This window comes from Sander vitreus, chromosome 4 (assembly GCF_031162955.1).
Source record: "Sander vitreus isolate 19-12246 chromosome 4, sanVit1, whole genome shotgun sequence".
NCBI lineage: Eukaryota > Metazoa > Chordata > Actinopteri > Perciformes > Percidae > Sander > Sander vitreus.
In genome coordinates this window covers 24,031,604-24,048,573 of record NC_135858.1, presented here as the reverse complement: position 1 = coordinate 24,048,573, position 16,970 = coordinate 24,031,604, and the positions used below count along the sequence as shown (strand labels likewise).

Sequence of the window (16,970 nt, the reverse complement as noted above, 5' to 3'; positions counted from 1 at the left end):
TGAGAAGCTAATCCACACTGCCAAGACAGTCCTGCTCCCTCTGCAAAGGGGTTTTCCATTGGGAGCTGAGAGGCTCAGTATGCCTCAATATCAACTTCTCTCAACTCTCTCTCTCTCTCTCTCTCTCTCTCATGTGCTCTTCCTCAGTTTGCTCTCCATTTTCCATCTCTACCCACGGTCAACCTCTTTATGAAGGTGTAAATCCCGCCTGGCTTCAGCTCACAGATGAAGGACAGCTCGTGGGCGACTTGGCAGCTCCTGAAACCTGATCTTCCAGTTCTTAGATGATCTATACCGACAAGGAAGGAAGGAAGGACGGGATTTGTTCCATGCGCTCTTATGCGCAAGTGTTTGTTCATACTGTACAGTATGTGTGTGTGTGTGTGTGTGTGTTTGTGCGTGCGTGTTTAATGTCATTGCTGCTATTGTGCTACAAGGACGAACGTGGAAGAACCTGCCTCAACAGGCCCATCACACGTTAGAATAAGCACTTCACCATCCGTAAATCCACACACACACACACACACACACACACACACACACACACACACACACACAAACTTCTACAAACACACTTGTGCACATCCAGAGGAAGCTACTCTCAGACTTAAGGCTCTTTCTCACTGGATGAGGATTTGACTTTATCTTTTAATTCTGCATCCTATAGGAAACACGAAATGCAGCTGAATGGGGAACGAGAGAATGGTGCAGAGAAGGTCCATTCACGCGACCAGAGGTTGCCCCTCAAGCATTTCCAAAAATCCCCTCCCATTTCACAGCAGCCTGGATTTGCAGTAAGAAAGAATGAGCTTAACGAGAGAGAAAGACCATCATGTTATTGCTCTAATCATTGTGCAATGTGAGAGAAATCCTCCGTTCTAATCCCCTCATGACACAAATACACTGCGACCGTCTGACTTTCCAAGACCTCTCAGTGCAGTGCAAGTACTTATGCTCCATTGTAGTATAAGGTCTTAGAAATGGTAAATACTTGGCCATTCAGCTGTTCGCCAAGCTGAAATATCCCTCCTTGTGTAAACTTTTTACTGGAAAGAACATGACTGGGCTTGTCTACTTGTTGTAAAATATCAGTCGCCACTGACATGTTTACTGCAGGTAGGTGGAGTTCAAATGAACATTTATATAGTTGTGGAGAGAGTAGAAGGGGGGTGGGTTACTTTACATAGCTCTGAACACAAAATTAGTTTTGGATGTTTGTGATGAGCCAAAGCTTGTCTGTGAGAGGAGAGAGGGTGGGAAAAAGAGGAGGCTGGTATATTTGACTGGTTTACATAAGGTGCTACAGCGACTTGCGTTCTCAGACTCTATTGTGTGAATATCTATTGTATATTGTCAACAGACAAAGACATGCTGGCAGAGACACATGAGAACACAAAAGGAAGTTTATCCAATGAACTGACGAATAAAGACTGTATGCTTGCATTGCACAGACATGCACAATAAAAGTCCTCCAAACCATACGACCACATAGGTCACTATAGGTCACGACCATATAGGTTCCTACCCTCTAATACCACCCATTGAAGTGTTTCATAAATTAGCACCCCTTCTGGTGGCAGGAAATACAACCCACAGAAGCTTTTTCTGAAATCATGTCTACATGTAACGGTTGTGGTTTTAAACATGTTGTTAACGTTGGGATACAGTCGCAGTTTGGTTGGATTTAGGCAGCAAAACTACTTGGTTAAGTTTAGAAAGAAAAACGTTGTTTGGGTTAAAAACAGTACAGTCAGGGCTTAATTTGAGCCGGAACACGCCGGAACATGTTCCGGCACCTCCGACGTTGGATCCGAAACCTTTTTTATTGGATCCGGCACCTCCTGTGTCAACATGAAAAAATAATCACCTAAATGAAAAAAATAAATTACTGTTTGTGTAGTGTTCAATGTTGTTATCTGTCTTGTTAGTCTTTATTCCCCTTTGAAGTTCCACAAAAATCTTGTGTTTGCATTTTCAATGCGTTTTGAGGTGAATTTTCAGGGTAAGACAGAGGGGGGGAGAGGGACGGAGGGAGGGGAGGCACTTCAACAGCGCGGCGCTGCACTTCAAGTGACACAAGCGCTGTTAGTGTTAACCTCGTTTCACTCAGGGGAAAAATGTCAAAAAGACAACAAAGTTTGCTTAACTTTTTCAAATACGCTGGCCAGTCGGATCCCAAACAAGCAAAAACCGTTACTGTCAATCAAGAATGTGGATACCACGGTGGGTTTTTTGGTTAATTTAATAGTCCGATGGATAATTGCTGCTTGTGACAAAGATTGTTGCAGTGTATTCTTTTTTTTTTTTTACATTTCGTACCCATGCAGTGCATGTTCTGAAATAAAAATAAACATTGCCCTGATGTACACACAGTGTTGTTTAGGTTCTTTTATTCAGAGAACCTACACAGGCAGTGTCATTTATTATTTATTTTTTTATCTGTTACCTCCAACCTTTTGAGTCGCCGGATCCACCCCCCCCTCTGCGCTCCAGGACCTCCCACTTTACAAATTAAGCACTGAGTACAGTACATGACGCAATTACACATGTGACGCAGAATGTGATATAGTTCTGTTAGTTAGGTAAAGTTCAAATAAGTTGGCATTTACTTTTATTTTTAAACAGATTTTAAATGGGACAGGAACACCTTTCTCCTGAATGAAAGTCCTGTCCCGCCCACACATAGACATAAAGAATTTCTAGGTCTTAATACCACATTACATGACTTCCTGCTTTGCTCCCGTCATAATTACTACAGCCACTTTGATCAAAAATATCGTGATATAGGATTTTCTCCACATCGCCCAGCCATATTTGCAATACAGAACGGTGGCTACCGCCTTTTCACTATTCACTGTTAAGCTCACTAACTGTTTGCCTGCAATAAAATGAGAAATCAACACCTGCATACCACAACTGTCAATATCTGCTGTTTTTTTCTGGTTCTAAAAGGCTAGCTGGCAAAACGTTCAATCTTTGGTAAATGTAAGGTTTATTTTAATCCCTGCTGACAAAAAAAAAGTTACACCCAACTACACCTGATTTTTTCCAGTATTTCCATTTAAAATTAAATATAAAGTCTGCCTACTTTATCACTCAGTGGCCCATTTTACACACAGTGTGGAGGAACAGAATAGTGGAGTTCATCTGAAGTGCTGCGAGTATCGCTGCTAATCTGACTGTCACTTCCAACAAGTCTTTAATCCTGTTTCACTGATCAATACATTTCGTCCTGCTTGTCACATTTCACTAAGGCAGGCGGTAAGTCATAATAACTGTGAATATCGAGCTTACACTGACTCCATTATAAAGAGATGTCAGTGTGAATCGTGTCCATATATGCATGCGGACACACACACACACACACACACACACACACACACACACACACACACACACACACACACAGGTTTCTCATATTTAACACTGTGGTGATACCTACCATCATAGGTCCCACTCTCCAGTAGAAGTCCACTCTCCTCCAGGATCCTGAAGTCTCCAACACTGATAAAGTTGTAGTCCACTCCTGGCACCTCTGTGTCTCGAGGCAGCCGTGTGGTGCCTGAAAGAAAAAAAGGAAAATGCAAACACGTAACGTGTTTTAGGTAAGAGACATAAGTGCTTTGTGTTAATGATGTCACATCATGCAATGCTTTTTGAAAGTACTTTGGCTGTATTTTGCTTTTGTTGTGTGAAAGCCCTGAAAGTGAGCTGAGAAGTGTTTCAGTAAGCTCCAGTTCTTTATCGAACACATTCTTCCTCCTGGCTTACAGTGCAATGTGGCTGCAACATGAACATAAAAACATTATTTTAGGATACATTTTTGAGAAATCTTCAACTGACATTCCTTGGATCCAGTTCGTAACAGTGTTTTTGTGATCGAAATCGCCTTGAACTGCAGCACATTTCTCAAAAGGGTGGATATCTGATTTTGGAATGAAAACCCAAAAAAGACCTTGATGCCAGCCTGTGAAAGATGGATAATTGATGAAAGGCCTGCAGCGGTATTCATTTAATCCTCCATGAGTAACTGCAGCTTCTGCTAACAAGTTATTATTGGGAGGCTCTTTACTGGCTACAGCTGAAACGAAAGAAAGCAGCCGAGTAAATTGTGGATGTGAAATATGATGGAAGCAAAGAGTTGTGTAAACACCTGGAATGGTATAGGTTCACTCAGTCCCACAGAGGCCATCCTGAGAGCTCCAGTGGTGAAGCCGCAGTCTATTCCAATACTGATGGGAGGCTTTTCCCAGGATGAATATCCGTAAGGCACAAATGGACACCAAATGATTACATTAGCGTGAAGATTATGTAAACCATATTCCATGAATAAATAAGTAGGACTGGGTTCCTATTGCACTCCAGGCTAATTAGGTGGCGTGTCATCAAACTTGTTAAGTCCATAGAAATAACCTCAGCTGAACTAGAGGCAGGACAGCAGTTATTTATTGCATGGGAGGCTGAACAAAGCACACAGCATGAAGCAATCATCAGTGCTACATTCCATGGCAATCTCTGTCACCGAAATTTACTGTCGCCCATGGTTATGGAGCGTATTCATTCATTCACTCAGCCCAGTAAATCATTTTCAGGGTTGTGGAGAGGACAGTGGAGTGAGGGTAGGAGGAAGGCAGAAAAACACCAGCACAGGCCACCAGTCCATCTAACACAGACAGTCATTTATGTTCAGAAAAACAGGCGCTTTAGAATTTCAAATCAACCTGACTTCCGCATCAGGGGAAATCAGAGCACACGAGTAGCCCTGCAGCAGCACAAGGAGGAGATGCAAACAGATACAAAGCCCCACAGAAGCCAGGGATGTCTTTCTGTGAGATGAGTCAGAAGCAGACTGTGTCTCATGATCAGAGTTTAATGAACACTCTTTCACACATTTAAGTAATTTGACCCTCAGTATACAGTAACAAACAGCAGCTGTGTTTTATATTGATTATACATTAAGGAAATGTGCTAATCTGTTCGATGACAGTATAAAATATGTTGCACTGAAACCTTAAATAGCATAGTCTGATACAACTATGCTGTATGGGATCTCATTGAAATGTGTTGTTGTGTGCATTTCCTAAGTAGATTCCTTGACAATTGTCGAGTCTGCGCTTATTAGCAGTGAAGTCGCTGTACAGATTGTGGTGGCCCAATGGCCTATTAAGTAACCACTGTTGCCGTTTCCTTTTGTTTTTCCGCTCTTTTATTTTCTCGCTACCAGGACTGTGACAGCTCTCTGCGCTCGTGAGGAGTAAAAACACAGTTTGAAAAAGAAAGAAATAACCATCAGAGAAGCTTCCTTCCACAGTGTGCCTTGATACCACACTTTGTGTAAACTAAAGCAGTTGACACTGCATTGAGTGTGAGAATGCCAGCCTCTGCTGCTTCTCATTACCAACTTGTTTGCCTGCCCGCGTTGGCTTTGGTCACTCAAAATTGTCCCCTGTAGCCCAATTACTTGAGCCACAGTTATGTACCTGCCAAGGATCTCCCCGAGCCATTAGCCCAGAAGTCACACCAACATATACAATCAGCCTCCAATCGGGGATCAGTCGCTGACAATATAATGAGGGCTTGCTGAGCTTTGAGGGTACATCTGACTGAAAGCATTGCATCTTTTATAGCAGAGCTACAGTATGTACATAACATCCTATCGTACTTTCCTTGTCAATACAGGAGCTGGATCTGCATTCAAAAAAACTGTCAGAGATTGGTCTTTCTAACAAAATGCTCAGTGTATGTTGAAAAAGGTGCAGTCGATACACTGCAGTTAATTAAACCAGACAAGAGAGGGATGTGGATATAGAGAGGCTTTATCAAAGACTTTCTGTCAGAATAATAAGTTATACACAGTGTTGGTTAACACATCCAGGAAATGTATTTGCATTGTGCAGTGCTAGGAAAGGAAAGCATGTTACAGTACTAGGAATATTTTGACATTTTGGGAAGTACACTCCAACTCTTATGTATACAGAAAATATGTAGCTACAGCCAGCATCCAGTGTGCTCAGCTTAGCGTAAAGACTGGAAACAGGACAAAATCTGCACTAATAAGCATGTTATACTGTATCTTGTTTGTTTTAATCGTGCAAAAACCGAAGTGTAAAAAGGACAATTTAGAGTTGCCGCTGTTTGCCTTGCAACCTCACAATGACAACAATTAAGTCACTATGTGCTCTGCCAAGAACTAACACGGCACACCCCCAGTATTAACCCAAACCTGTAATGTTTACACTTCAGTTTTGTACAAATTAAACAAATGCGATATAATGTGGTAATTAGTTATGCTAAGCTAAGCAAACGATTGTAGCTTTGAATCCAGGAGAGACACAAATGTGCTATCGATCCCCTCATCTAACTCTTGGCAAGAAAACAAATAAGCCCATTTCCCAAAATGTCAAACTATGACTTTAATTTCATGACCATGCACAGTAATCAAAGCCATGTGTTTACATGTGTGTGTGTGTGTGTGTGTGTGTGTGTGTGTGTGTGTGTGTGTGTGTGTGTGTGTGTGTGTGTGTGTGTGTGTGTGAGTGTATCCTGGACTGAAACAAATTGTCACTTTAGTCTTGCAAGGTCTCACGGCTGATCACTGCTGAACTGTCTGGACTGAGAGGATGTCACGATGGTTAACATCAGAGGTAGTCAGTCAGAAATGGCAGCCCATAAATTTAACATGGTGATTTTGTGCATAGTTTTATGTTGGTGATACTTAAGAAAAAAAAGATGTCTTAGGGCTTTGCTGTTGAAACAGCGAGAAAGAAAGAGGCAACAAGAGAGGAAAGAGGATCATTACAAAGCTAAAGTCTCAGTCCTTTTGTGAAGTGTTTGCTCTTAGGATACTGAGGCAAGCTCTGCCATATAGCTTAATCTGATGTTTTCACATTGTAAAATAGAGTTTAGCTATTAACATTTAACAAGAAATACAAAACTTCAACCATCTACCATTATTCTTTATCCTAAAATATAATAATAATCAACTGAGGAGAGGGAGAAGGAGGAGCATGAGAAGAGGAAATCCTCTCCTGAAATGGTTGCATCAAATCAGGCAGAAAGGTCACAGCTATGTGTCCATGACGTGTACCAACTCGTCCCTGCATTTCTGTCCATGTGTACGTGCGCCAGTGTAGTGCATGTGTGTGTGTGCGTGAGTGAGAAGGAGAGTTTGTGTGAGATCAAAATCTTTCTGGCCTTCTCTGATCTCAGCGGGGAGTCGAGGGACTGTTTGGGACCTTGAGCTCTCCGACTTCTTAGAAAAATCCTCCTCCTTTTGTCCTCTCAAGAGCTCCTGAGAGCCTCCTCCAGCGTTTTCGTAAGAATCCTAAGTAGGATGAAGCCCGTCCCAAGACCCAGTAAAGGAGTCTTAGGGATTTACCACACACAGCTTGCTCTCTTTGTCTCTCTGCTCCTCACTTTTCTCTCCTATCCCTCCATTACAGACCATACTCACTGCCTGTCTTTCTTTCATTTGAACATATCAGCTTTCATAACTGGACTAAAAGTAGAAACTATTTCATTATGGCCACAAGTAATCCTGTGGTGTTGATCGGACACACAAACAAGACAGCACAGATCCGCTGCAGTTGTATGAGGGTGCAGCAGTGTGGCTGGTAGTTAAGTAAAGTGGGCCGTTGGCATAGTGACACAAACCGCCTCTGCTAATCCTCCTGCCGTCTGCCTGATTGCCACACACATTTTGGATATAAATCCACCCTGAGATATGCTTATTTATCATCAATTTATGATGTTCAACACATTCAAAAGAACCTTACTGATTTCCCACAATGGGAAAATTATTTCTTCAAGTTTCAGTGCCAAAGAGATGAGGAGACCAGCATGTACAGCATGTTTAGAGGGTGACGCTGTGAGAGCAAGACAACTGCAGTAGGAGCAGGGGATAGACAGTGAGTTTTGGGAGTTTGGGAGAAAAAGCAACAGACAAGCCTCAACTAACACCTGCATTGCACTGTGGTCCACTGTGGTTAATGTCAGTTAGTTGTCTGCTAGTCTTGCTTTGCCAGACCTTCCTCCACAGCGCTGTGGAACAGGGTCTGGCTAGTCCACAAAACACTCCGGGATGGGAGAATAACGTGGTCTGGTTTATTGGCATTTCTTTAAACCAATCACAATCATCATGGGTGGTGCTAAGCACCGGTCAGAGCCACTGTGCCGCTCAAAATAGCCTCGGGAAGGAACTTGTTTTGGTGGAACATGTGTACGTTCAAAAGTTTTAGTCGTGCAACAGAAAACTCAGATTGGACAGATAGTCTAGCTAGCTGTCTGGATTTACCCTGCAGAGATCTGAGGAGCAGTTAACCATAGTCCTCATAAATCCATCGGAGTTTAGAATGCTAAAACAAAGTAAGCAGAAGGTTATGGACATCCGGCCGAAAAGAGTGAAATCTGTCGGAATTTCCGGTGGCACCGAAGCAATCCCAGAAGTGGAACGTCGTGGATATAGACTAATTGTCTGCAGAAGTGTAATAAAAAACAGACCAGGAAATGCATGTAAGGATTTAGATTTGTATGAACAATTCCTGAGCAAGGCGCCCCAACACTGAATTGATGCTCCTAAATAAAGCTGATGTTTGGATTTCAAACTTTGCATTTTGTAAATATCATAAATATTTAATGTAACTAAAGGCAGGGCTCAATCTGGGACCCACAACTGCTCTGAATCAGGTGAAATCTATATGTTGACCTTCTTAATGCACCTGATTTTGGGATGTGAATACTTAACACTGTAGCTTAGATGTTGCATTCAAACATCTTTCAAACATCAGAACTGCAAATGTATATGTTCATTATTACGGTGGTCAATGCAATTAGAAAAAAAAAATGCTTTTCTAAATTTTCTTCTATTCTTGTACTTAGACTTTGTCTAATCAAAATCGACTCATTAATATGAAGAAAGCTGCAAACCAGAAAGCAAAACTGAATGAATAAATTTTTTTTAAAGGCAGACAAGGGAAATTGAAACGGAGAAAGAGCGAAAGTGAAACAGAGAGGGTGAAGGATGGGGGAGTGAAAGTGAGCGAGTGAATGATGGAGGTGCCGTCACTGTGCGAGTCCTGGTCTCTTGCTCATTAAGACAGTAATTCAAGCCGGGGATTAGAGAGTCAGACTTATGTAGCGAGCCCACTGGCTGCTGATGATGAATGGTGGTTTCGGGCCATAAAAACCTCAACGACCGCCACTATTGTACATGAAAAGAAAAAATAGAAAGCCAAGTTTCCAGTAGTAGTTAAGATCAGGGTGTGTGTATCAGCTGAATGTGGATGACAGAAAGCTGAGCAGGCTGTGGAGGAAAATGCAGGTTGTCCTTGGAAGAGAAATCTGATGAGGAGTTTAGTAGAAAACACCAAGGAGGTTTGTACTCCATCTAACTGACCTGCGATACTCCCAAGGCAACTGAGCTTTGAAAAGAAAGATTCAATAACAATTCAAGTTGAACCAAACAGCTTGGCTCAGAACGAGACTGACAGGTAAATTAAATAAAGAGGGACAGTGAGTGAATGAAGGAAACAGACATGGAAGGGAAGAAGAAGGAAAAGTAAAAGTGGGGGTGGGGGGGTAAGAAAGATATCCCTCCCTTTCCAAAACCAAAGAAATTAAATAAAGATGAAATGTAAGCAGCTTACTTCCTAAAAATGTTACACTTGTGCATCCAAGTCACCTCTGAACAAGACAGAGAGCAACCTCCAGCCCTTGGGGAGTAGAGAGCAGAGATGCTGCATGTTTGTGACAGTGCTGTGCCTAAGAGTTTGTCATCGCCTAAGAAGCAGTCGCTCTGCATGGGACTAAAACCTTGACTACACTCAATTACGGCGCTCGTCTGAGCAAAGTCAGTCTTCAACAGGACGTGGGAAATATTTAGGCCGAAATATCTGTGTGAATATCATCACAGTTTCAGGATTACAGAGACTGTGTCATAGTCACGTCTCCTGTTGATGTAATTTCACTTCCACACGTCATCTGGTGCTTTACAAATGCAGTGCAGTATCTCTGTAGACATCAGCAGAGTGTATCAGAGATGAGACGGCTTCAATTTTTGTTAGCTGTTCAGCCCTTTATAATAAACGGAATAGAAATGATCTAGCCTTTTTAAGCTGATAATCATCATCTTTGTGTATAAATGGAGTATAAATTACAAGAGCAGCAGACAGAAGCTGTTTACTTGAAAGAAAAAGTCTTTCCAGGAAAATTTAATTTGGTGGCATTTGGATCATTGTGGCAAATAACCTGCATTTCTGCAACCCACACAAACCTTAATCAGGATATTTATTTCCTTTAAACAGCCGTGTCACTCTAATTTTGGTAATTGTCATGCTTTCATTTGAAAAATTACAATATTCTAGCTTATAAACCCAAACCCAAGAAAATACAGGAGCGTCAGGCTGTGATGTGAAATGTGGGTTTTTTTTTCCCTTTCTCTGAGCTCATGGAAAATGACAGATGTTTTTTTTTTGCCTGCATGGTAAATTTTAAAATACTAAAACACTCCAAATACATGTCATGCAGCAACTATACAGAATATTAGATCAACAGCTGTTTTGCAACATTAATATTATTATTTTTTGGAATTAATGGACATTTCCATTAGAACTATTGTTACTCTGAAAACATATGCAGCTACTGTTCTTTGCAGTGGTTCTTGGCAGTCTGCAGTACCAATCTCTTTATTTACCACTCCATTACTGATTCCGGTGATGGCCAAACTGAGCAGAATGTCAGCGAGGGAGAGCGGAGCAGCAGAGCGAAAACACAGGATTATTTATGGAAAGATTATGGCTTTGATCACTGTGATGACACGGCACAGAAGTAAATAACTTACATTAAAGAGATGTCCTTGTTTGGGTTGCTATGGTGACATTGAAGTCTGTGTGTTTTGTAAAGTGTGTGACAGAGAGCTGTGAGAGGATGAAAATGTGTGAGCACAAGCATGTGAGTGTGGTATGTGTATAACGTCCATAGCGTACCAGAAAGAGAACACATTAACGCTGCTTCCGGTGGGTTGCATATCCAGCTGTGTGATACATACAGAACATCCTCATCGCTCCCACAAGATGCTCAGATAAAAGCACATATGCACTAGAAAGTAGGTTACACTGTACATTCATGGCTTGCTTTGTGCTCGCAGGTGCTTTTGAGTGTAGAAAATGAGTGTTACGTATGCAGTCCTGTACAGTATGGTGTACTTACAGGGGATGGTGCGTAGGTAGAGGTTGTCCCGTATGATTTGTTGGAGCTTGTGGTCCAGCGAGCCCTTCTGAAACTGCAGGCTGAGGTAGTGGCGCAGGTCCGTGTTCAATACTTTACCTGCAAAAACAGAGGAAGAAGGGGTCAATACAAACATGGCCGTACTCTCTCTGAAGGGTTTACGTCTAAAAGAAAATCCATCCAAGTGACATGTACCCTTAGAAAGTGATCAATACCACAGAACCAGATCAAACTGTTTTTCTACTTGACTTAACGGTTAACATTTTAGAGCATAGATGTTGCATTTACAGGTGCTTTTTTGTTTTGTTTTTACAAATACTGAGTGCTGCTTAATATCAAAATTGATGGAGGGATTTAACCAAATTTATTTAGACTCATAATCCTAAGCACCTGCCTGATTGGATGAGATAAAACTAATAAAACTCTCTCAAAGCATTTCGGATAAAGTCAAAACTCACAGTTTTCACTCATAGTTGCAATATTATCCACAGGATTTTACATACAGTATATGCCCGTAGGTACAGTATGGACGACCACCTGTTCTGTCTAGCTGAGAGATTAAATCCTTTTTGATTTTCATTTTCATTCCAGTTTGATCATTGAGGGGAGATTGTAGCTGAGGAGGAGGATGAAGGTTAAACAGATTTTTAAACTGTGATCTCTTCTATTAAATCCACTGCAATCATTATGCGGGTAAGTGGAGATTGAGTGTACGAGAGAGGTAACTGAGGGATATTTGGCCCGGAAACAGCTGTGTATGTGTTGCTGAAAAGGGAGCCCAATGCCGTACTAGAATATTTTTCTGATTATTTTGCGTACTCAGTGAAGACTGCTTGTTAAAAATACCGAGAACAAATTAAACTGGAACTGCCTTCGTTCATCTGAAGCAACAAATCTGACAAACTGCTAAGTGACAGATGATGAATGCCATACGCTTGACTGTCTTTACAGTTTCAACAATCTTACACGCAAGCCTCAAAAACTTTTTGGCAAAGATGCGCAATGCCACAACCTCAAAAGTGAGACGCCAAAGAGATTTTCATAAGAAAATCTGAAAAGATTTCGCCTTTGCTCTCAACTCCCAGAAGCCTTTGTAAAAACAAAGCAAGTTCATGCAAAGTTTGAGGCAGAAGAAGACTTCAGAGTCGTCATACACAAGCAGGGAAAAAAAGTTTTTCTCTGAAAGAACATGAGGAGGAGTTTGGAAAACAGGAAGAGATCTTCAGTGTCTGCCTGCCCTCAGCTTCAGAGTGAGCCATATCTTTTGACAGATGGGGGAGAGTAGGCTTTAAAACAGTTTGACTACAGAGAAGTAATCAATTTTTTTCTCCCATTTCTGTCCCTTATTCTGTCTCCGTCTCTCTTTCCCTCTCTGTTGAGCACACAGACCAAACTCTGCTCCGCATTACTCCTCTCTGCATTCCTATGAATTCTAATCAGAAGGACTAAGGGACTGTTCGTTATTTATTTAAGGGGCCACCGGAGGAGTTTCGGGACCTCTCTGCTAAAAAGACTTGACCCTCCAAAATGATCTGAAAAAGAGGCATGACCCTCCCCTTATGTGCTAGCTTGCGCTTAGCAAAGATATACAGATGCCATTTGATTTTTACAGCCATAACTTACATGAGTTAACCTCTGCATTCTCATCGTACACATCACACTCCTCTATTATGGTTTACAAAATTTTTTTATGGAAAGACAGGGGGGGTATAACCTGAGAGAACAAATAAACTTTAAAAAACTTAAAATAAGAACAACTTTAAAAAGTATGTGCATCACGATCGGTGGGGTGAATTTGTGGAATGGGCTAGACCAGGTGCTTAAACATTGTACAAACATAACAAAGTTTAAAAAGTTATATAAAAACACTTTATTAAAAGGATATGAAGAGGAAGAGAGATGATTGTGAAGGGGGGTTAGTGTACGGATTGTTAGGATGATGGATTTACGGAAATGGGTTGTTGACTTACTTAAAATGTAAATAAATAAACAAAAGGGTTTGGTACGTGAAAAATTAGAGATGTATTGTTGTGTATATTGGTTATCCTGTTGTAAAAATATATGATATATAAAGAAATGAGTTAAAGTGAATGAGGGGTAGGAAACTTTACAAGCTTCGGCTTCATCCTGCTCCTTTTCGGACAAATTTTTTAAATCAGAAATGGTAATAGTATTTTTAATATTACTTGTAAACACTGTATGGATATTGTTCCTTTTCCTTTGGTGTGTTGCTACACACTTTTTATTTTATAAATAGATATATATGTGTGTATTTGGATATGTATGCATATGTATGTATGTATGTATATGTATATATAGGTACATGCTGTATGTGTATATGTATTTTTAGTTTTGTTCGAAATAAAAAATAAATGGAATGGAAATGGAAAATGGTGTGGTGGCCATTTCAGTAGATTTACTCACTAACATAGTTATGAAAACACAATAAGCATGGAAACTAAATGCACACTTCCTGCATTACTGCATTACTTCAAATACTAAGTTACTCCTCTAGTAAACTAGTATTCATATGAAATAAAACAATAAAACATTAAGACCATTCAGCAAAGGACACTGGGAAATAACAATTCAACACTGGTTGCTATGGACTTGTCACTAGGCTTCCTCAGTCGTATATTTAGTACATAGGTAAAGGTGCCGAAGCTGAACATTATATTCCAAAACACATATGTTTATTTTTAAAACAGATTTTAAATTACATTGTAACAATTTAACAATTCACCCTTATGAAATCCAATCGCGGCACGGCTGTCTTGGACGGCAATAGACAGACGCTTAAATTCAACTAAAATGTAACGGTGAACAATCAGTGTTTGACCTACAGTCTGTTGAGATGCCTCCCCAAACTCACTATAAAACGTTAAGACACATTGAGAAAAAAGATCTGTATTTTGCCGTAATCCAATGACCCAAAAAAAAAGTAATCCACAGCGATCAGTAGTTCCACAAACAGAGTCACGGTGCATCCAGCAAGGCCGATACGAGCGTCACATTCACCAGCCAGCTCCAAACAGGTGAACGAGGCCTCTCCACTTCGCCGTTTAAACAAAGTGGAATAAACGTATAAAAGTCCAAATCTACACAAAACCCGCAATCAATTAGTAAGCTGACATCACATGTATATAGGCTATGTGGCATTTAGGAAACCTTTATTGCAAGGTTGGCAAGGCAAGATGTCCAGACTAGTGCAACAGTAACTTTAGTTTTTTTGCGTCCTGCTGCTCCCATCATCAGCCAGGTAATATTTTTTTTATTAAAGCAGTATATGGAATCTGATGTATTACCTACCACCATTTAGTTGTTTTGTGTTATTTAAGATATTTATAAAATATCTGGTCATGCCAGATATAATTATTCCACTCATGTTTTAAACAATGCAATTACCCATTTCAGCCACCAGGGGGGCAGTGCTCCCCCTGCCCCCCCAGCAAACTCATGGGTCAGACCCATCTGGTAGCGAAGGAGGGCCGAGACTAAGAGCTACATGAAAAAATATGCACCAAACAAGCCACTTTGAAATGTTGCTTTTTTCATGAATACAAAATTTGGGTGACCCCCCCGCTCCTCCTAGACTAAAAAATGCTGGGTGACCCTCCCCTCAAAAAGACATGACCCTCCCCTATTTTCCTCCGGTGGTTCATTCCATAAATGCCAAACGGTCCCTAAAGATGGGATCTTGCTACTATAGACGTATACGTGTATGTGCTAACAGAGAGGGGAGATGTACTTGACTATGGAGGGGTGATTCAATAATGATGAGCTCTGGGAATATTTCAGGAAGCTTTATTAACCCTTACATCTTCCTTTCCAACACTAAAGCCCGTCTACGGAAAGCCGTTCCGCTCCCTATTCAGCCCCATTGTACCGAATTTGGTTGCAGTTCCACCAGAGTTCCACTGGGGGTGATCGCGGTCCAGTGCTAAATGAATGGGACTCTATGGAGCTAGACGGCTAAATTTGTCTCTTTTGCCTGATTGTCGTTGAGGAATCTCAGATTTGATTTTAGTTTTTGCAAGTTCAACATGGATTATAGATCAAAAGTTGAATGAACGAGTACTTGTGTCCTTTCGATTTCTTACAGGTTGAGTCATTGTTGCCCATAACACGCTAGCATTCTGCTAATGAATGGTCAGTGAAGGACTGATTACGATCGGAGATCCCGCTTGACGGCATCCGAAACAGAACCAGAATGTCAGAGTGAATATTTCGGCGTGGTCTTTAAAACATTAGCAAACCTCTTTCTAGCACGTGTGTTAACAGGGAGAGGCTAACCTCTCAGCTGTGTTGTCGATGCCTCGAGAGAAAAAAGAGCTTGCCGTAAAGCAGTATCTCTGGCCGTATATGTGTATGACGTCATTGACATTTTAAAAGGCTTTTTAGAACAAAAAAGCGACTTTAAAAAAAATCTAACACCCAGCAGTGTGTATTTTCTTAGCCTCCCCTTTCGAATGCAACATTCAAATTACTAGACAAAAAATATATATCCTGAGAAAAGTGGATTTTGAGGGGTATAGCTCCATAAAGTCCCATTCATTCTGCACTGGCCTGTGAGCGCCCCCTATATGGAACTCTGGTGGAACTGCATCCAGTTCAGAAGCCGGAAGTAACGAGAGAGTGGAACTTCTTCCCATATTAGAAATTCTTTGCCAACACCAACCAGCCTTTATTGTGACACCACAGAGAGATCCTATGTTTTTGTGTTCAGAACATACTCTCACACAAGTTTCGGATTTCGTTGTTGACTCACATAAAAATGCCCCTAATGTTCACAGGCCTCGCTGCCATCTGACGCCGTTTTAAGAGCAATCATCCCGGCGGGCCTGACTTTTCAGAATAAAGGTTGCACATTCTCGGTCTGCCTCTCCAAAGAGGGCTGCATCACAGCTGGTCTAGCAGACAAACAGACTGAGACTGGGGAACCAAGGCCCAATCTGGCAACTTCATCTCAAAACTGTCCCAGAATATCCTTTTTGTTCAAATTCAGCACACACACACACACAAGGGAATGAATAGGGAACAACAAACTACATGTGCTCCATATGCTTTCAGCTAGAGACATAGGGGAGGATTCAACACATTTAGCTTAAAAAAATAGCCTTGTCAAAACATTTGGCCATCAGACATAAGATGCATTAAACGTCATCAGTCTGTTGGTTATCCTGGGTTTACTCAAAGCTCGTCCAAACATGTGACATGTCAACTAGCTTTTCAGTGATGTTCAGCATGTGTTGTAGTATTTGCTGTCAATATTTCAACAGCAAGAGCACCAAAGATAGGTGCACTGTGGATAGAATCTTTACATGAGTGAAAGCTGCATTTCTTCTCCGTTCTTGCATGGATGCAGATTCTTGCCTATTATGAGGTAAACAACTCAGAAAATAGTCAGATATTAACACCTGCCATGCTAGCTGATAGCGTTTTCAAATGATATCTTCTGAATGGCTTGGGTAATAAGATTTTTGGGAATGTCTTTTTTTTCTCTCTTGGTTCCTACTCTTTCCGTGAGGAATCTTAAAATAGGCTTTTCTTCCTGAAATGTGAGGATTTTCTTTTTGAGCCGTTTTCCTTTCTCTTCTCCGAGATCATTGATGTGGTGGGCCTGCAAAGCCCATGGAGACTTTGCATGTAATATTGGGCTTTACAAATACACTTGACTTTACTAGTTTTTTGATCTTTCACCGTCTCAACAGCCCCCTGAGCACGAGCCAATCAATCACACCAAATAT

General features: G+C 41.1%; 1 protein-coding gene across 4 annotated transcripts in view; it reads right to left on the bottom strand.

Moving 5' to 3' along the window:
• Positions 1-16,970, bottom strand: part of magi3b (membrane associated guanylate kinase, WW and PDZ domain containing 3b) — a 144,422-nt gene that overhangs the window by 37,362 nt on the left and 90,090 nt on the right. For all 4 annotated transcript variants that reach the window (XM_078249098.1, XM_078249099.1, XM_078249100.1 and 1 more), the window contains exons 2-3: positions 11,206-11,322; positions 3,443-3,562 (exon numbers count right to left, since the gene is read on the bottom strand). In XM_078249098.1, the coding sequence (XP_078105224.1) occupies positions 3,443-3,562; positions 11,206-11,322 (237 nt within the window). The remainder of the gene's footprint in view (positions 1-3,442; positions 3,563-11,205; positions 11,323-16,970) is intronic.